The 20,840-nt window shown below is 37.4% G+C and overlaps 1 protein-coding gene across 1 annotated transcript in view; it reads right to left on the minus strand.

Moving 5' to 3' along the window:
* Positions 1-19,868, minus strand: part of LOC110804380 (protease Do-like 7) — a 28,949-nt gene extending 9,081 nt beyond the window's left edge. Inside the window, exons 1-14 of the mRNA XM_022009975.2 lie at positions 19,383-19,868; positions 19,227-19,297; positions 11,801-11,935; positions 11,022-11,080; positions 8,544-8,580; positions 7,419-7,544; positions 6,593-6,682; positions 4,603-4,668; positions 4,453-4,509; positions 4,302-4,367; positions 3,728-3,835; positions 3,544-3,624; positions 2,670-2,719; positions 2,322-2,487 (exon numbers count right to left, since the gene is read on the minus strand). Coding sequence (XP_021865667.1) covers positions 2,322-2,487; positions 2,670-2,719; positions 3,544-3,624; positions 3,728-3,835; positions 4,302-4,367; positions 4,453-4,509; positions 4,603-4,668; positions 6,593-6,682; positions 7,419-7,544; positions 8,544-8,580; positions 11,022-11,080; positions 11,801-11,935; positions 19,227-19,297; positions 19,383-19,671 — 1,401 coding nt within the window. The 5' untranslated portion in view covers positions 19,672-19,868. The remainder of the gene's footprint in view (positions 1-2,321; positions 2,488-2,669; positions 2,720-3,543; positions 3,625-3,727; positions 3,836-4,301; positions 4,368-4,452; positions 4,510-4,602; positions 4,669-6,592; positions 6,683-7,418; positions 7,545-8,543; positions 8,581-11,021; positions 11,081-11,800; positions 11,936-19,226; positions 19,298-19,382) is intronic.
* Positions 19,869-20,840: the final 972 nt, after the last annotated feature.

Here is a 20,840-nt window from a genome sequence, read left to right on the forward strand (position 1 = left end):
CATAACTCCAACTTACTTTCCACTCCTTTTGTTTCATCAATCAACACAATATCATCTGCAAACATCATGCACCAGAGTATACCATCTTGAATTGACCTCGTAAATTCGTCCATGACTATAGCAAAAAGAAACGGGCTAAGTGCGGAACCTTGATGCACTCCAATCGTAATGGGGAATTCTTCGGTCTTACCAACACTAGTTCTCACACTCGTACTAACTCCCTCATATATGTCCTTGATGATATCAATATACTTCCTCGAAATTTCTTTCCTACTTAATGCCCACCAAAGAATTTCCCTTGGTACCTTATCACACGCCTTCTCCAAATCAGTGAAAACCATATGTAAATCCTTCTTCTTATCCCGATAATTCTTCATTAGTTGCCTTAAACTGGTTTGCACATCAACTAATCACCAAATAATGTTGGGGCGGGGCTTGGCCTTCGAACCGTATGTAAGACGAGTTTCTGCCTCATACGATTTCAGCGCCCCTTTCTAGGATAAGAAGCAGAATGCGAAATTCTATGTACAACAACAATACCAAAAGATCAAGTATGGATCCTGCTGGCTGTTGCTTGCAAACTTGCATTTATGGAGGTCCAAATGTACTGAGTGTGACCTCTAAGACCCTAAAACTAGTCGAGATTGACAGGGACTAGAGAGGTATTAGTGCATTACGCATTTTCAACAATGTGTAATTTCAATAAAAACAAATGTACGGAGTATGATAAATAAGCGGAAGCCCCTGCTACGAGTAGCAAAGCAAGTGATACATATTTACATCCAAATTTAAAAAATGCTCATAAAGGTATTGTCAATCAAAATACGCATCCATGTTCCACACCAGGAGAAAGAATCTTTAAGCAAGCCTTTGTATGTGGTGGAGTGAGAAACATGTATTTAACAAAATTTGGTATTTCTTTCCCGTGAGCAAATATCTCAAAAGAAAATCAGGATCCAATAAAAAGCTGGGAGTAACCAATAAAGAAAGCACCTTTGAAAAGTGAAACTCCCTCCATCTCTTTTTGTTTTCCCATATTATAAGTGAAAGAGGGACCAACACTTTACTCTCACATTCAATACATTTGGTCCCTCCAATTTATTCTCTCACCAACTTCACCTAACCAAAAATTAAAAAAGTAACAAAACCACAATGGGGCAATTAAAAGGTGGCAGAGGGAGTGTTTAAGACAACTTGAAAAAGGCATGGTTGTATTTCTACACACCTTTTGACTCTTGAACTATTCAAGCAGGGCTTACCAGAGCATAACTAAGATAGACTCCAGAAGCTCATGACATACTCAAAATATTTTTGACTATTTTATTCTATAGAAGTATATTTTAACATCTAACTTGAAATATTAAAAAATAAATAAAAATGGTGCAAAGCTCAATAGAGAAAGCAAAATAAATTAACATACACTCCTCTTGTTCTAGAATAAGGAGAGGAAGTATGAAATTGGGCCTTTTTTTTAACAAAAATAAAAGTAGGAGAGAGAATGTGGTTGTAAGACAGTGGAATTAAGTGGATCTAACAAGTGGGGAAAAGAGCGGATAGGAAGGGGAGAAATATTACCAAATAAGGAATAAAGTAAAAGTGGGAAAAACTTCAAGAACGGTCCAAAACGGAAAGCAGAAAAGGCTTTAAAAGAACGGAAATTGGAGTAAGAGGTTATAATTTTTGAACGCAAGTTGAGTTTAAAGGTGAGTTGAATTAGAATATTTACGATAGAAAAACCTCGGATGCAAGCGTCAGGAGCCGAGCAACTCCAAGATTGATATCAGCTCGTTTCACCCCTATTCCAAAACAGATCAACATCCAACAAACTCAATTTCAGATGTGTTAACAAACAATTTTCTCTTTTTGGCTCTGGCAAATCATTTCAAAGATGGGGATATGAATCCAAATATCAGCAGCAGATAAGATTGCAATTGCGGAAACCATTGCAGTGCCACACTGCCGCCTAATATGCTAATCAGCCATGCATTGGCGGAATTGGCACTATATCAAACGTATCCAACCAATACATAATGGTCCTTTACAACTAAATCCATTTTGTAGGACGATTGCTTGTAGGATGATATTGGAAACTGTCTTACACTACAATATGAGATGGGTTATCCACTTATCCTAGAAGCAATCAGCCCATGGAAAAAAATATCAAGTTCCCGTAATAAAAAATCAACATGTGACACTTGGAAACATAATAGAAAAGTATGAATTGTAAAACAAATAATAACTATCAAGCATCAAGACAAATATTGAATTCATAAATAGCAGTTAGGAGACTTGGAGACAGATAGCTAACATAAAGCAGTTACCTTCCTTCGATGCCGGTCCACATAAGTTATATATTCCAGTGGCACGCGTATACCCCTAGATAACTTAGAGAGGACTGAAATCAACTCATCAAGGCATGATATCTCCTGTCCAGCAAACTTTTTTATGATGGCATGGCGAGGCACTCCAGCTCTAAACAGCATGTATCTAGCAGTGACAAACAAGTGAAAAAGCTTAATCATACACGTAAAGCAAGTTATTATATCACATGGGTGACGGAGAATGAAGGACAACCATGCAACATACTGACAATCATTTTGATCATATGCCGCCAATACTACACTAACCAATCTTTTATTCTAAAAGAAGATTAAATGAAAGAGGCTTACCCAGGCTCTGCAACATAAACAAGGCCACAGGTAAACCGGAAATTTCGAGCCTGCAAAGAACTTTACTGATTAAGAGGCAAGCTTCAGAATTAAAAAGTAAAATAAGAGAAAAGTAGAGTGCGACACACAAGTCAGAAAGAGACAATGACAAAAAGAGTGTTCCCATATTTCACACTGTTGCTGACATCCAAAAGTATTTCATTACAGCACCGGTGAATGAAACAATGATGATATATGATTTCTGACTTCCAGCACTTCAAAAGTAAGATATTTAGACTACCACATCAATATTGAACTGTGTTCTCTCATAGAAAAGCAGAAAATATCATTTTTCGGTGTGCCAAATCATTTGACAGCAGTTAGCTATCATCTAGATATTGCTGCACAGATGGCCAAATTAAGCTATAGGGTAGTAAAGACCAAATAGGAAATATGAGAACAGAAGAGCTTAACCTAAACTAAATTGCATTGCATAACTACTCAACTAAGTCAGAACAAAATGTCATCCAAGCAATTAGTTTTACATTCAGCGAGAGAAAGAGAGAAATAGAAAGAGGAGAACATACTAGAATGGTCACAAAGTAGCAGTTGAAATAGTAGTAAACTAATCAGAAAAAAGTTTTACTGAAGCAGCGAGACAAAAAACAAATGACTGATACTCAAAGAAATTTCTCAGAATTCAAAAGGTAAAACTTGTCATTCACTACATCAAATGCACCGTGCCAAAACCTAAATAACGAAACTCTTGCTGCAGTTACAGAAGCTCTTAGAAGCATAGATCGATAATCAGGGACCATAATAAAATAAAATATAAATCAATTTTCTATGTGCAAAGGCGCAGTCGGGAAGGGGGGGGGGGGGGGCGAGGACGGACCTGCTGATAGGACAGAGAATGAATCACACCGCCACTGACTTCAAGAAAGTGGTCTGGGGTAACAGAGTGCAAATCTTGAACCTGGATAACCACACTGATATGAGAAACCGTAATATACAGATAGTCTTTAACTTATTTTTCAGAAACAGGCCAATGAAAAACATCAATATGGAGAAAAACCCACCATCAGGTCTACCGTCATTGGAGTGCCACCTCTTTCTATCTCCAATATAATTTTCTGCCTTACACTATCATCTAACAAAGTTTCCAGTTTGAGGAACTGAGTCATAACCTGCATTGAATTTAATCACTTTGGAGTCAGTTATACTGGATGCAAGCCAAGCTATGACATGCTTGGCATAAATCACCAAATTAACATCTAAACACACATGATCACACGAAAGGGACAACTTGAAAAAGCAGGCTACTAGTTTTTTTAAATTTTTAAGTTACGTGCTGTCAGGCATGCTTCCATAATGTATGGAGATATTGAACTTGGACCTAGAACACACTACGTAAGACAGTTGTCGGTCAAGTCATAACGAAAAAGGAAGTCCTATCAGTCATTAAACCAAAGAACACCAGTAGAATGTACTAAGCTATAATCTAACTGTAAAAACTAAAAAGATCTGCGGAAATGAAATATTGTGGATAACCTTTTCAGTCAAAGAACTATGAATGACAATGCAGAAGTCTGTAACTCAAAATCTCTAGATCCAATGATTAAATAAACCAAATGCTGAATTTTAATGACTTACTTCACCATTAATACGAACAAGAACATCACCAGTTTCCAAATGCTTATAAGCTGGTCCACCTGGCACCTGCAATCAGAAATTGGTGCAACTAATGTAAACACTAGCTCTAAAGATTTCTCACAGATTTACTTCTAAAAGATATCATACTTACCACTGAATCAACAACTAGCATTCCAGTTTCTCCTGATGGAGAAGCATTCCGCACCATCTACTTAATTAGATATTGGAAAAAGTTAGCATCTATATAACTTGCAAATGCCAGTAGACAGGAAAGATAGAGACACTCGGATCTACTAAATACCAGTTCTGTATCTCTTTGAAGACCAAGCCGAAATGTCTCATCAAAACCTTTGTGAACGAATGTCATCTACAAAACAATAATAAATCTCATCAAAACTAGGAAACACATGTAACACATTCTACAGCAAGGCTAAGCTAGGATAAAAAAGCCTTTAAGTATCTGAATAAGTAATATAAGATTCAGCATAGTAGTAGCTTAATCCAGATCTTTATCGTCCATTTTCTGAGTCCAAACCTACATTAAGTGCTTCATGTCAGATCTCAGGAAGTTCGTTAATCAATCATCTAAAGAAAGATCCAAGTACATAAACCCTTTTTATGAGTCCTAGCTGTTGATGCCGCGCAAACACATGTACACAACCACCTAGTAGGTTAACAAACACACTAGAATACAAAAGTCTCTGAACAAAGAAGAAATCAAGACTTTAAGGTAGGTGACAGTATCCAGATCAACCAGTAAAACATATGACGTAACACTCTATGATTCTATCAGAGATAAATTTGGCCAATTAAGACCATAATGGTGCTTCAAAAGCATCAACCCTTTAGATGTTGCTTCAAGTTCTGTTCACAATATCACTGTACGTTACGAATTTGACAGAATGAGATGTAATACAGAATTTCCTGGCCTGGGATCACAATTCAGAAGGGTCTTCACTTGATAAGAGGAAGCTAGAGGAGGACATGATCTGAGATACAATGTAGAAGACTGGCTGGGTTCTCAAAGATTATAAAAAATAAAAACAAAATAAAAGTACATCTCCAACACAATCGTGAAGACAATATAGAATGACTAAGGAAAAGGCAAACTCAAAGTTTGCTTTTAAGTTTCAGAAAAGAACAATGATTGGAACTTGAAAGATTTATTAGAAAAGATTAGCCAATTTATGAAGACACGAGGATTAGACATCTGTACTTTATAGAGGAAAAGGCAGCACCAATCGATAAGTTTAGATGGGATTGGATTGGATTGGACTAGATATGGGCACATAAAAATAAATAGTAATGATGAAAAAGACTGGATTTGATCTCAAATGTCCGACTCTAAAGTAATTGGACTAGATTTGGATTTGGATAAGTTCAACATAGGCCATCCCATATAAAATTCCTATTCCAGAGTGTATCGTAGAAACACTGGCATTATCACTCCTTTTTATTTGAGAAAAATCACTAGCATTATTACTTAGTTTTAGTACTAGTGTTCTATTTCGATTTTTAATTATTCTTAACACTAATTTACTTTGTTTTCAACTTAGGTATACCTTTTTCAATACTTCTAATTGTAACATTAGTTCACTACCTTGAATCCTTGACCATTTCATCGAAAATAGTTTTCATAGAGAATCTTCAAGATATATTTGATATAACCTCTATATTGCCAGTGGTAAGGCTCAGTGTTACACAGTTCTCTAATCACCCCACTAACCGAAAAAGCAAATTACAAAATGAAAATGGTAAAAAATTGGTCTAATTTCGCAAATTAGATAGCGAATTGCGAAACCGTACCCAATCTCATACTAGCGAATCAGGTATCAATGGTAAGGCTTCCAACACTTTTACCCCGACAAATCAGCATGCAGAATGATCCTTTTTGGGTGTATCAGTGGTGTTGATAACTTGATATTCACAAAAAGAGCATTAAAAACATACTTCCTCTGTCTTTTAATACTCGCAACGTTTGGACTTTTGCCACTATTCATATAATCTACTTTGACTATTCGTAGTGTTTTTTATATAAGATAAAACATAGTCATGTGGGATCTTGTTAGATTCGTCTCAATGTGTATTTTCAAAATATCAACTTTTTATAATTTTTGCATAAAGAGAATTTAAGATATAAATGATCAAAGTTATGCATCGGCATGCGTGAAACTAACAAACGTTGCGAGTATTAAAAGACGGAGGAAGTATACACTAGCGCACCCAGCGTCTCACACACAAATTTGGACATGTATATAAGATCACCCTAAACAGGAAAATTGTTAACAAACCTGAAGTGTACCACGGGGGATGGTAACTGCTGGCCATTTATCTACAGACATATCCCTGCCATTCTGAAGGTATCTTAGTGCTCTGACAACCTGCAAAATTGTAAAGACCAACAATTAAAACTAGATGGGCGGAATCAAGTTATTCACATAGCAGATAGCAGTAAAGGGATAAACTCAAGTAATTTGACACAGAGTAGATATCAAGTCAGTATAGCTAAAGAACTGTCAGAATGTATACATTCCATTCTCAACAATAGTTCCACATGCACTTAAATCTCATATTGGCTTAAAAAGCATTTAGCTCCAGCTTCCTTCTAATCATTTAATGTACCCCAACCAACAAAAACAATTCAGACCAGAAATGCTCATTTTGTTGGAGCACCAATTCTTAAATGGACTTGGTCCACACTAAATTTATTGTGGACCATGCCTTAAAAAAAGGTCAACAATTTATTTCTAATTTATTTTGACATGTTTATTAGGATTATTATGAAAAAATATCAATTTGGTGTCGTTGATACATCTTGTGCATGAATGATGTGATTTAATTCACTTTTAAAAAACATAGGGTTACTATGATTCAAAAAATGGTTACTATGTCTAAGAATTTTGGTGTTTAATATATTACAGTCACTATATGAACAATAAAGGTCTATATGTGTGTGAAAAAGGTGCTAGAGAAAACTATTGGTTTTGGGTCCACACTAATATTATTGTGGACCAGGCCCATGCAAGAATAATCCTTGTTGAGAGATTTCAAACCTCCCTTATGAAATTTTGATAGGATAGCAAGAAAATAGAGCCATGTGACTGCAACATAACTCACTCGTTCCAAGGGTAAAAAAAATGCTGACGCACTGGATGACTTGCTCCCAGCATTCAACGCAACTGCCCTTCCTTGCCAATCTATAACAGGGGAACCACTAGAACCACCCTTAGTCCCTGAAGCCGCCTGCAACATCAAAGAAACAGAAATACCATGGTGTGACTGTCTTATCACAGGGAACTGAGACTTCATGGTGCATCTCTAATTAGTCGTTAGCAAAAGAAAACATGTGTGTTATGACTTAAACAATTACCCAACCCTACCCTCAAATTTGAGACTCTCACCTGCCATGGGCAATGAGCGTGGTACAAGAGAATAAAACAATTATCGTGGATGTTACAACATGCTTCGTGGACATCACGGCCTGACTCGACTAAATGGAAGTACGTTTTTTTTTTAAAATGAAAATATCCATGTTATCACTGAAATCCAATAGTTCCAGAATATATACTTTATTATAGCCAAGTACATATATTTTTCCCTTTTTATAAAGCTTCAAAGAAACTCTATAAAACCTTTGTAGCTATTTTGTGTAGAAATAAAGTGTTAAAACATTTAGAAGACTAAAAGTGTAACTGAATCTTGTATGTGAATTCTAATGGATCAACACAAGAATTTTAAACCGATTACAATGGCAAATATGGTAAAGTACCGGTCTAAACAGATGTCGTGGAGTGATTTAAATCGCAAACTATGGAACGGAAAGCCCAAAATCCATTACAGAACAGCCTTATGTATCGGAACGACCTTGTTTTAACTCTGGGCCAAATTCCCAAGACCATACGCCATATTTGCAGAATATCTGTTCCATATAACCCTTGTTAGAAAGGCATTAAGCTGCCTTTCTGCCACACTACTTCACAACAAATAAGAAGAAGTAAGAAGCATTTGAATAATTTGATTTGTTAAGTCAATATTATTCAAGTCGGAAATTTGTCCTATTGTGTCTCATAGCTCTATTAAACATGTTCATCCAGAAGACTAATTTTGTGAAGGCTTTAGAACCGAAAAAGCCAAAGCCATCCAGGAGAAATGTAGCAACTTCTATGGGTATACGATGGTATTTTTCAAACTTATAGGAAAAACAATTGCAGCTTCTGTAAACACTAAGTAGGATCCACTTACTTGCATGTAAAATGTGTTAAAATCATTGTAGCCATCCCTGCATCCACCAAAAAAAAAAAAAGCAAGTCACAACCTCGTCAAGCCAATTCCAACCAGAAACTATCTATTTAGTTTGGGGGAAGGGGAGGGGGTGCAATTTAAGTACGAAGTATTACTTTTGTACAAGTCAAGTCAGCAAAGACATGATGTATGGTGCAAAGTGTCCACTTTAAGCCCAACAAATATTAAGAAGCTTACCGCCTACCACATATATGACCATAATTGCTTCCCCGTAATATACAATGAGAAAAGAAAAGTAGCTATCAAAACTTTTTATAAATTGACCTTCTTTTCCATGTTCTCTTCTCAAACAATATTATAAGTAAGGTTTCAGGTTCATAAATAATATCATCCTCTAAGACGACACAGCTGAGTAGACTGTTATGAACTTCTGTCTTTTATGTCAGTCATACCTATATCACCAAATAATATGATGGAATACATGTTTCTCTTCACACTAATTTAACCAATACTGGAAGAAACTTCAGTTCTTCTGTATGTGAACTTGTGTAAAGAGACATTTTTTCTTCCAGCCAATTAACCAATACAGAATGGGAACTTCATATCTTCTCCGTAGCTATTTCTACACTCGTCTTTCCTATTCTCTTTTTAGCCAAGACTATCACCATAAGACTTCTGAAAATAACAATATTAAATTTTCTAGAAGACTTGAACTTGTAGCTCTCATAGCTTCAAGGCTATCACTGATCTCTTCAGTAATTGATCAACAAGTATGCATCTCAATGGCGGTATTGTAAGCTTTATATCATTGAGACTTTGACCCAGCAATAGTTACAATGTTGAAATGAGTACAATAATTTGCTGTGTGGACTGACTAAAATTAACTTCAAGATGCAACGGAATCAGGCAAATACATTCCTAATAGTCCATATAAGATATTTCACAATAAAACACAATCCTTCATCAAGCTTGCAGATTGAGGGGGTGTTTGGTATGAAAGTTGGAACGGGAGTGGAAATGGAAACAAATAAAAAGGGGAAAGAGTGATATTAACTATTTCCATTATTAGGTGTTTGGTATATAATAGAAAAAGAATCACTTATGTACGATTCCCTTACTTAATGTTTGGTAAGTAATAAGGAAATGAATATATTTTGTAGTGTATTCTACATCTATATATGAACAATATAAAGTAAGAAACCGTAATAAATTGAAACCTAGTACTACAAATTAACAACAAATACGTAGTAACACCTTTGAAGAACCACAATACTCCCCCCTGTTTTTATAGCCCCAAATCCCAATACCGGATTTTTATCAAACCTGCCCCACTTTTTACATAAAGGAAAAATAGAATTCAATTGTTTTTTATTTTATTTTTTTTTTTTTTTTTGGAGGAATCATTAAGAGGAAGGCAAGCATCGATCTAACCCACTTTCTTTTCCCCATTTTCATCTATCACCTATACCCAGTTTGCCCGCCCACCCACCCATAAAACCATTGACTCACCACCTCCGCCCATCTCCACCACGCCACCCTCCTCACCACCGGCAACTATGCAGACTAAATCGACTCCTCCCGGCGCTCACGTGCAACTGACTTCAACGATCAACTCCAATCCACCACATCAATCCTCCGCAACAACCGCCAACAAACTCCGCCTCATGTGCAGCTATGGAGGTCACATAGTGCCTCGCCCGCACGACAAGTATAGTTTCAGTTTTGGAGTAAGCTCAAAGGAGAGAGGGATGAGAGAAGAACGAAGGCGAGGGAGAGAGCAAGGAGGAATTTGAGGGGAAACAGTAATTGTTACCATGGCCTTTGGAGCAGTAACGAAGTAGGGGAATCAATTACCCCTAAATAACGGTAATGGTTACCGTATACTCCAAACCAAACAGCTTGTAACATAAACAGTTATCTGAATCCGTTTCCAACTCTAAAAATTGAGATACCAAACATCCCCTGAGAGAGAGCTCATCAGGTCTCTTCCCCACTACTTTCCTACAAGATACCTATATACAGGATGCTCAACCTTCACAAAATGCAACAAGGATCTCCTTCCCAGATAACCTTCACTCCTACTGTCTATCTCACCGCCTCGCAAAAATTTTAAATTAGAAGAATCATGCACCATTGCATGAAATTCTTGGTAAGTACTAGTCCACTCAGTGACATCACCCTACCTCCACGTGAGTATGGAAACTTGGTTGCCAAGAAGGGTGACACAAAGTCGCCAACCAAGCAATTTACCTCCTTAACAAGGAAAAGAAGCAGATTGCAAGGGCATTATACAGTTCAGAAATACCCCACTTGAGATATGTAAGCTTGCATTACGGGGCGGCTAGCACCACTTCATGCTGTCAAACCCACCCTCCGCCCCATCCCCTCAAAGGGTATTAAGTCCTCAATTGATCACCAACATAATGAGAGAGCATGAACAAGAAATAACAATAGACTGAAATATAATTTACCACATACTTCTTGTAGTGAGGAGCATCTCTATCGAGACGTGCAAGAGTTCCAGCCAAAATAGATACCTGCAGGAGAGTAATGACACCATCTTCAATCATGATAGACTAAAAGACGCAACAGTTTTTACCTGCCAATTAGATATATACAAGTAATGGAAAATAAGCCCAAACCCTTCACAAGGAAAATTTCAGAGCTTTACTATCTTTCACCTTCTTTAGTAATGCATTGACTTAGTGCATTTCTAAATTTTAATTTAATAAGAAGAGTGACAAAGCACTTACTGGCATGATGGATGAAGGTGGTACACATATTAGTATATGCACTTAGTAATTGGATGCATATGAAGGCCAAGAGACAATCATAAAAGTTAACAGGTGCGTGGGCACACTGGCCACATGACACCGAGTGTCCGTGGGCATTAACTCTGCCCTGCCAACTAAACATGGGACAATAACTGAGCAGATATGTCATACAGAAACACCCCAAGCTACGGAATGATGTTGCAATCAGGTTCCAAAAGGGTATTGGGAGTTATATGCAAAAAGAAAAAGAAGGGGGTTTTCAAACTTTACTTACGTATTGGGTAAGTAAAAGGGTGAACCTCTATCATCACAGCATTAGGTCGTTATGATGACTAAAGGCAACCATGTTACAACTTACAACTTAGCAAAAAAAAAGGAAATTATATTAAGCTAGCAAGACAAAACACAGACAACAACCTTTGCACATTTTCAGCAGTTGAATGTTCATACACAGGAAGTAAATCAGGAATAAGAGGAAGCTACCTTTTCTCCACTATCATTGCCAACAACCCTGATTTCAAGCCCAACAGAAGCTGCCTCGGGGGCAAGAGGTATCTCTTCGTAGCTCAAAAACCGGATCTGTTGTGGGTCATACCGAAAGAATCCAAAATCATGTACCTGAAGCAACACAACAAAGGTACAAATGTTACTAACAAAGTGACCAAGACCAGCAAAATCTCACCCATTGTCCAGAGCCACAATGGAATAAGTAGTAATGAAACATGATGAAAAGAATCTCCATCCTCAATAATATCATCAACTACAGGTTGCAACACCATCAATCAGTTAATTAAAGCAAACATATGCAATAGAAAAAAGGCAAAAACTCAACTATTAGCATCCCATCAGCAACTAAAGTATTTTTACTTAAACAACAATCAAGGGCATTTTAGCTTCTAGATAACATATGGAACCCTTGGATGAATCTTCCCCTTTATTTCATCGCTAATAAATTTTAAAATAATTCCATGTGGTATGTAATACTCATGTGACGTATGTGGGTGAATGGAATCAAGTGGTTATAGGCAACATGGAAGTTCGAGATATGGCTGGTTACACTTAAGTAGCATCGCGCTGAAATTTGAGTCTCAAGGATGCGAAGTAGAATCTATTTTGAGGTAACTTAAATGACTATTAACTGTTATCTCTTAACACTATAATGAGTGAAACCACTATTATACTCGGACAACTCCACCAAGAGTGTTGAATGGTAAAACCCTATGAAGCCCGGGTACGCCTGGAAAGTACCGTTTCCCGTATTGGGTACGGGTACGGGACAGGTACGCACAGGAAACGTCCCTAGGCTGAATCCAAAATGTGGGTACCCGGGTTGAATTTAGGTACGGCTGGGTACGCGGGTGGGTACGGTTTAGGTACGCTTTTGGGAAAGAAACCACGTACCCACAGCTATTACTGAAGTTTTAAGACCCAAATTCAAATTTTAGGGTTTTATTTTCCAAACCCACTTTCTCTCTCACCTCTCTTAGAGTCTTCGAAGCCCTCACCCGTCGTTTCGCGGCCCGCCGGTTGTGCCCTCGCTTCCGGTCTTCTTTCTCGCCACCGGCCCACCGGTCCGGCCGTTCGTAGCAACTGAGCAGTGAGCAGCAGCGCTGCAGCGAGGCCAGCGACTCAGCGAGCCAGCGAACTCCGATCGACTTGTTGTTTGCAGAAGCCGCCGCCGCTGCCGGCCGTATCACCTCGCCGATCGAAGCAACCAGCAAGTCATAACTCCTCGCCGGTGATTTTCTTGATCTCTTCTTCTTTTTCTTTTTCTTTTTACTGTTTTATGTTTTCTTCGATTTATATTTATATTTTTCTAGTTTATTTATCTCGATTGAATGTTGTTTCATATAAATATATAATTTCGGTTTCTTAATTTCTTTTTCTATTTTATCTTGAATTTTTAATTTTTATTGGGCTGTTTAGTTTTGTTTTTCTGTTTTATTTGGTTTTGTTATTTAGGCATTAAGTTAATTATTTAGTTAACTTAAGTGTTGTGTTGAGTGTTGAAATGTTGTGTTGAATGTGTTTATTTTCCATTTTATTAGGACAATATGGACCCATCCCAATCTCAACAACAAAGTACTAATATTGGTAGTAGCACGGGTGGTTGGTCAATTGGTGCGGAATCATTGCAAACTGAGGGTTCCCCTCCATTGTGGAGGTTTGTAACAAGAATTGAAAAACAAGGGGCGGTTGGTGGAACATGGAAAAGTGGTGATGGAATATCTATAGTTGATTGTTGTAGAAGTTTCCAGCCTGATATCGATGTAATTTTTGTAATGAAATCCGAACATCTAGTTATTCAAGAGTTATGGCCCATTTGCTTCAAATTAAGGGTTAAGGAATTGCATGTTGTAAGAAAGTGTCTTGTGTTGGTAAACTTGAAATGCAAAAACTTGATGAGGAATTTGAGAATAAGAAACTTGATTCGGTCCATAGAGAAGTTCCTCTGCCTAGTGAATCTCTTTCCCATTTGGACTCCGATGCTACATTCAAGAAAAGGAAGTCTGATAAATCATCAATTACTAGATGTTTTGGTATAGAAACTAGGGATCAATTGGATCAGGAAATTGTAAGGATGTTTTACACAGGAGGGTTGCCATTTAATCTTGCTAGTAATCCACACTATACGAGGTCCTTTACTTATGTTGCCACTCATAATATAGCAGGTTTGTAACCTCCTGCCCCCTCCTGGCTACAATAAGCTTAGAACTACATTACTCGTGCAAGAAAAAGCTAATGTAGAGAGGCTAAGGACACCACTAAAATCAACTTGGAGGGAAAAAGGGGTGACAATTGTGACTGATGGATGGAGTGATCCAACAAGAAAACTCTCATTAATTTCATGGCTACTTCTGGTAATGTTCCAATATTTCTTAAAGCTGTGAATTGTTTTGGTGAAGTGAAAGATAAGTATTTCATTGCTAATCTCATGAAAGAAGTCATTCAAGAAGTAGGTCATCAAAATGTAGTGCAAATCATAACTGATAATGCATCAAATTGCAAAGAGGCTCGGGAGCTCATTGAGAGTGAGTTTCCTCACATTTGTTGGACACCATGTGTTGTTCATACCCTTAATCTTGCTTTGAAAAATATTTGCGCGGCAAGAATGTGAATAACAATCATGAAACTTATGAAGAATGTAGTTGGATCAGTGATATCCATGGGGATGCAAATCAAATTAAAATTTTCATCATGAACCACAACATAATTGGCTATCTTCCAAAGGTTTTCTCCTCTTAAGTTGCTTTCCGTGGCCGATACTCGCTTTGCCTCCATTATTGTGATGTTTAAGAGATTTAAGCTTATCAAAACTTTGTGAAAGAGAAGATTGTGAATGATGATCGGTGGGACAAACTAGCTTACATTGTTGATTTCACAAGGCCTATCTATGACATGATTAGGCATTATGACACCGATAAACCATGCCTTCACTTAGTGTATGAGATGTGGGATTCTATGATTGAACAAGTGAAGCTTGAGATATACAAGAAAAAATTTCGTCCTCATTCGGAGTTTAGTTCTTTTTATCATGTGGTTTATGAAATCTTGGTAGCTCGTTGGGCAAAAAGCAACACTCCTCTCCATTGTCTAGCCCACTCCTTGATTAACATTTTTTATCTTATTATATTTATACACAAATCTGTAACTCTTTTTTTAAAAATATTGAAGGTTCAATAGTGATGAATGACTACTTGGTGATCCATCTAGAGTTGCTCCTCATAGAGACGGTGAAGTATCTCGAGAGAGAATGAAGTACTTTCGTAGATTATTTGCACTTGAGGATGATGTTGGTAAAGTGATGGATGAATATGCTTTATTCTCTATGAAGAGTGGACCTTTTGAGGATTTAACTTGTATCTCAAGGATGCATTCTATGGATCCTAAGAGTTGGTGGGCAAACTTTGGAGCTCAAACTCCTCACCTCCAATCTTTGGCATTTAAAGTGCTTGGGCAACCTACTTTATCATCTTGTAGTGAGCGAAATTGGAGTACATATGCCTTCATTCACTCACTTAGGAGGAACAAGCTAAATCCAAGTCGTGCCCAAGATTTGGTTTTCATCCATAACAATCTTCGCCTTTTATCAAGTAATTCCGAAGAATATTGGGAGCTTTACACAAAGATGTGGGATGTTGGTGGAGATGCCATTGATTCCTTGGAGGATATTGGGTATCTAGAGTTTGCGGAACTCTCACTAGATGAGCCGGATTTAGAAAATGGGTTGCTCCTTGAAGATTGATGTGCTTTGTCTTAGCTTTATCTACTTTAAGGCATTAAATTTAGTTGTTGTGTTATTGTTATTTTGAACTTTGAACTATTTATGCATGGATGTTTAATTCAGCTAAATTTTTGGGTTTTTTTTTTGCCGAATCCACGCCGTACCCATTTTTTGCAATTTTGATTTTGCCGTTTTCCTTAGCCGTACCCGTCCCCCGTTTCCGTGCAACTTAGGTAAAAACTAGGATGTGGGATGAAAGGCAAACCTCAACTTTTACCATGTCCCATTACATTGTAATTTTCAAAAGCTTTTACACTTGAAATAAAAGCTCAAGTGGTGGCGTGATTTGACTATAACCGACTTAACTGTACATATGACTTTCCAACCTTGCCTCAAAGGGCTAGAAGGAAGCTCAAAATCAGCTAAGATGGGACCTATCAGACCGAAATCTCAGTCAGATTTTTATAGCCACACTCGGGCCTTCTAAAAATCACTCCAAGATGAGACTTTGCCAAGCACAATCTTGGCTCTGGCCAGGCTATGCTTGCAAAGGCTCGCCTCAGTTCTTAGTTCTTACCATGTCCTATTGCATTGTACTCTTCAAAAGCTTACAGTTGAAATCTAGTGGAGGCGTGATTTGACTATAACTGTACTGATGACTTTCAAGCCTCGCCTCAAAGAGCCACAAGGGAGCACAAAATAAGCTAAGATGAGACCTTCAGAATGTAAACTCCAGGCTTTACTTCAGTCAGGTTTTTAAAAACCACACTTGAGCCTTCTAAAAGTCACTCTAAGATGAGACTTTCCCGAGCACAACCTTGGCTCGGGCTAGGCTATGCTTGCAAATCCTTTTAGATAGAAGAGTAAGATCTCATTACCCCCAACCCAAAAGCCCTTTGTTACAACTACAAAACAATCACACAAAATTCTTATTTACAAGTGTAAAATAAATATTGTACGCCGAAGTAAAAGTTAACTCAAAATACTTAAAATTTACCCTTAAAAGTTATCTATTTTGTAGCAATAATTTTTTTTTCATTTTAATAAAAATTATTTCTTCAAATTCACTAATAATTTACTTCGCATAAAATTAATCATTTAACCCCTTAAAATATTTATCTATCAACTTTTTACATGATATAAAAGTTAATCAAAACATACTAAAAGTTACAAAAAAAAAACTAGGTAAAAGTTTACAAAAAAATGGGTAAAAGTTATGTTGGTGTACAATAAATTTATTGTACACCTTGTGCGGCAAGACCTTTCGGAACTATTATTGCAGTCTCCCCACTTTAGAGAACATTTTCTCAAATAAAGATAATCCATTTCTCTTCGTTAAGCCGGCATGAACAGGAGGGATTGGGCAAAGAACACAGGTATACCTCCACAATGAAAATTCTAGGCCATAAAAAATCACAGAGAAAACAGAACCCTGTGTGACACGACTAGCAATTATCAACCAACATGTTCAGAAAATTCACATTCATCAGTACATAAGTATAAATTCTCAGGACTGAAAACACCAGCTAACCATTTGCAATTCAAGTATGAAGTATCATCCACTCGGACCACTCACAGCATGAATTTGTGAAACTTAAACTTAGTTTTGGTATTGAAAGGGCATTTCCTGGTTTATTTTGCTTTTACTACTCTATTCCCTTCCAAAAATAATGTAACATAACAGAATCAACTTAACATCCAAATCACAGTCTTAAGGCTTTATTTGGTTGGGAGAAATTGGAAGGAAAAGAAAAGAAAGGAAAGGAAAAATAATGTTTTATGTATTTGGTACAAATAATCATAAGGGGATTGGAAGGAAAGCTCCTTTAAAAAAGTTTCACTAAGGAAAGAGAAAATTAAAAGTTTTCATTTATATTTTCTTTCTCTTCCCTTCTTTTCCTTTCTTTTCCCTTCCTTTCTTAAGATGCATTGAAATTTTTTTCATGAAATACCCCCGAGGTTTACAAAAACGCACCAAATACCCTCGCGTGTTTCCATTAACATAATATACCCCTATTTATCCGTATTGTTCATGAGATGCACCTAACAGTTAACGGCGTTAGTCTACCGTTAGTGGAGTTTTACTATTTTGCCCTTAATTGTGTTATGACCCCATTTACTTACCTTCCCTTTGACAAAAACTCAAAAAAAAAAATCTCATATTCTTCTATTTCTCTCTCCTCTCCCCTGTTCTTCAAGCTTCAACCTACTCGAAACCCAGTAATTCTGGGTAGATCCTCCTGCTCTCTGGTCGCCGGCGACGTCCGATCTCCGCTCTCTGGTCGCCGGCGGAGGCCGATCTCTGGTCGCCGACAGTGATCCGGAGGATCACTTAAATCAGATGTTGATGGTGGTCGACTTGGCTTCGCGGAGGGTGGTCGTTCTCCGGTGGCCGCATTGGGAAGGTTGTCGATTCTCCGGTGGTGCGGAAGTTTCGCGGCGGTGCAAAAAACGAAGTTGTTCTTCCTCCTGCTCTCTGATAGCCGACGGCGTCCGATTTCCGTTCTCTGGTCGCCGGCGGAGGCCGATCTCGGCCCAGGGTTCAACATCCTCGGTTGCACCGTCGATTCATTGACCCACTCAAGTGCAACGAGCAATAGAGAAAGAAGGGATTCGAAGGACGAATCCCTTAGTTTCTGCAAAGGTAAGGGAGTTGAAGAAGATGAAGAGGAGAGAGGGTCTTCAAAAGTTTCTGCAATTTGAAGCACAAAAGGGTCAAAAAGTGCTGCATTTAGGGTTATAATTGAAGCTGATTTTGACGAAATTGGGTATTTTGATTTGCAATTGAATGAAATTCGAGAAGTTGAGGGTGTTGGGAATTCGGAATTGGGAGAGGGAGTAAAATTGAGTGGAGACTGTTTGAAGAAAATTGGGAGTCAATGTAGAAGCAGACATTGATTATGGATTTATGGTGGTGGATTTCCAGAATCGAATTCTAATTCTAAGGTTTCTGACTTACTACTAAGATAGTATGAAGCACTTAGTTAAGGAATTCTCTGTAAATGTTGTTGTAAGTGTTGTTGATCTAAATATCTTTGATAAAGTGGTTTAATTATTGCAGCCTTTGTGTTTTAAGTAGCTCAATCCCGTATGTTCTTCTCTGGGTCCGCCCTTCTTGTTTCTCCAATCTCAGTCCAATTTGTGGGCAATTAGTGTGAATGGAAGTAATTGATATTTCGAATTTGATTGTTTGCACGTTGATTCTTATGTTGGCGGTTGTAGAACAATGGAGTGCACCGGAGAAGATGGATCAGGAAAAGAGAAGGAAGGGATGGAGAGAAAAGAAAAGAAAAGAAAAAAAGCAGTTTGGATATTTAGTGAAACTTAGTTTACAAATAGGTGTATATTGTGCAATAAGTTTAAAAATAGGGGCATTCTGTGAATTATAAACATGACTTAACGGAGGACTAACGGAAGGTCGGATTAGGGGTATTTGGTGCAAACTTAGGCAAAAATAGGGGTATATTATGTGATTCGAAAGACACGAGGGTATTTGGTGCGTTTTTGCAAACCTCGGGGGCATTTCATGAAAAAACCGTTAAAAATACAACAACATAATCAAACAAATTCCCAAATTCCCGCACACAAGAATCAACAAAAATAACATTCCCCAAAACAAATAGAATCTTCGTCACCTTTAGTACAAGAATCTAAAAAAAGCAAAATCTCAACAGGTTCACTCACCGGATCTCTATATACTGGATAAACAGGAATCTCTTCCCGATTCAAAAACGTCGCCTCCGCCACCACTGGCCCTGTATAATTAAAATTTCAAAAATAATTACAGCCAAAATTAAACTTGATCACCATTAAATAAATATTGTTTTGTTTATCTTTTACCTGGCTTAACGACATGGCGATTAGTAAGAATAATTCCGCGACGCTTATCTACGACGAAACCGGTAGCGTAACCAGCACTAGCAGATTCAGTATCAAAAGCGCGACAAGCAGTGGTGCGCAGAACAAGAACAGCAGGTACAACTTTGTTCAGCGCTTTCCTCCAATCTTCAGCAGTTGCAGTGTTTTCACTAACCGGGGGATCAATTTCCATGCAAAGTTCTCCTTTAATTGACGGTTCTAAACCTTCTGAAACTACCTCTGGATCTAATTGTTCCAGGTGATCTCCCATTCTTTTGATGAATTTGATCAATCAATTGATCAATTGATTGACTAATTAAGATGGTTTGGTATGGATTTTGGAATTAGGGTTTTAGAGGAGAGAGAAAATGAAGAGTGGATGGAAAGTGAGAGGGAACTGAGAAAGTCGGTCTGACAGAGTCGAAATGATAATTTTGTTGTGTAATTCGGGGAAGATGATTTCTTTATAAACAAATTTATATTTATAGTTTGAAGTAAAACAGAGTTGACCGAAGTCTTTTGGTTTAGCGGCGAGTATCCCGCCAATGGTCTCTATAACTAATTAAAGACCGATAAAAGCTTGAATGGCCAAAAGATTGAACAACATAATTACCATTACCATGATTAAATAACACAATTTATGTTAAGAAAGTTTTTTTTATTGACAAGAAAGAAGCATTGAAGTAACGGAAGAGGGTGTTTATTTTTAGGAACGACTTGAGTAACCCGATGATGAAAAATTATTTTTTTGGTGCGAATGAGCCACAAAGGCGGGGATGAGAATCGGTCCCAGGATCACCTAGAACCGAGATGATGAAAAATTATGAGTACTTGATAGCGTTATTTCTTGATATAGTTAAGAAATAATGAAAGAGAAAAGTGTTGGAGGGAAGATTTGAGTTCTTGTTAAGAGGTTGTTTGGAATAGGAAATTTCGTTAAGGAGTAACTTTAAATGGGATTGGAAATTGATACTTTACGTGGGAATTGGTTAATGATGGAATTAACTTGCTTCCCTAGCGTAGCCTTATTCTAAGGACGATGTGAACAAAGGTTCTCAATCATTTCGTGGCACCGGGCGTGGTTGAGCCATCCACTTCATCAAGTGACAAAAGTGGCAGTTTAGTCCATGTACTTTGAAAAGTGACACTTTACTCCCTGTGTTTGCATGAAATCCACTGTTTTTTTTGCTTATGTTACTCACGTCCGTTTAAATGCATTAAATTTAAAGGCAAATTAAAATAAAAGGCAGAAAACGACAAAAAAAAATAGTTACTTTTACCTGTAAACAATAATAAAATAAAGGCAAATACATTTAAGTTAGTTTTTTACTAAAAACTAGCCGTTGGAGCTCTCAAAAAACAGTGTTTAACAGTCCATGTACACAAAAATAATTGAACACTTCCACAAAAAAAAAAAAAAAAAAACCATCTTTTCCATCA

The sequence above is a fragment of the Spinacia oleracea genome, chromosome 1 (genome assembly GCF_020520425.1).
Source record: "Spinacia oleracea cultivar Varoflay chromosome 1, BTI_SOV_V1, whole genome shotgun sequence".
Taxonomy (NCBI): Eukaryota; Viridiplantae; Streptophyta; class Magnoliopsida; order Caryophyllales; family Amaranthaceae; genus Spinacia; species Spinacia oleracea.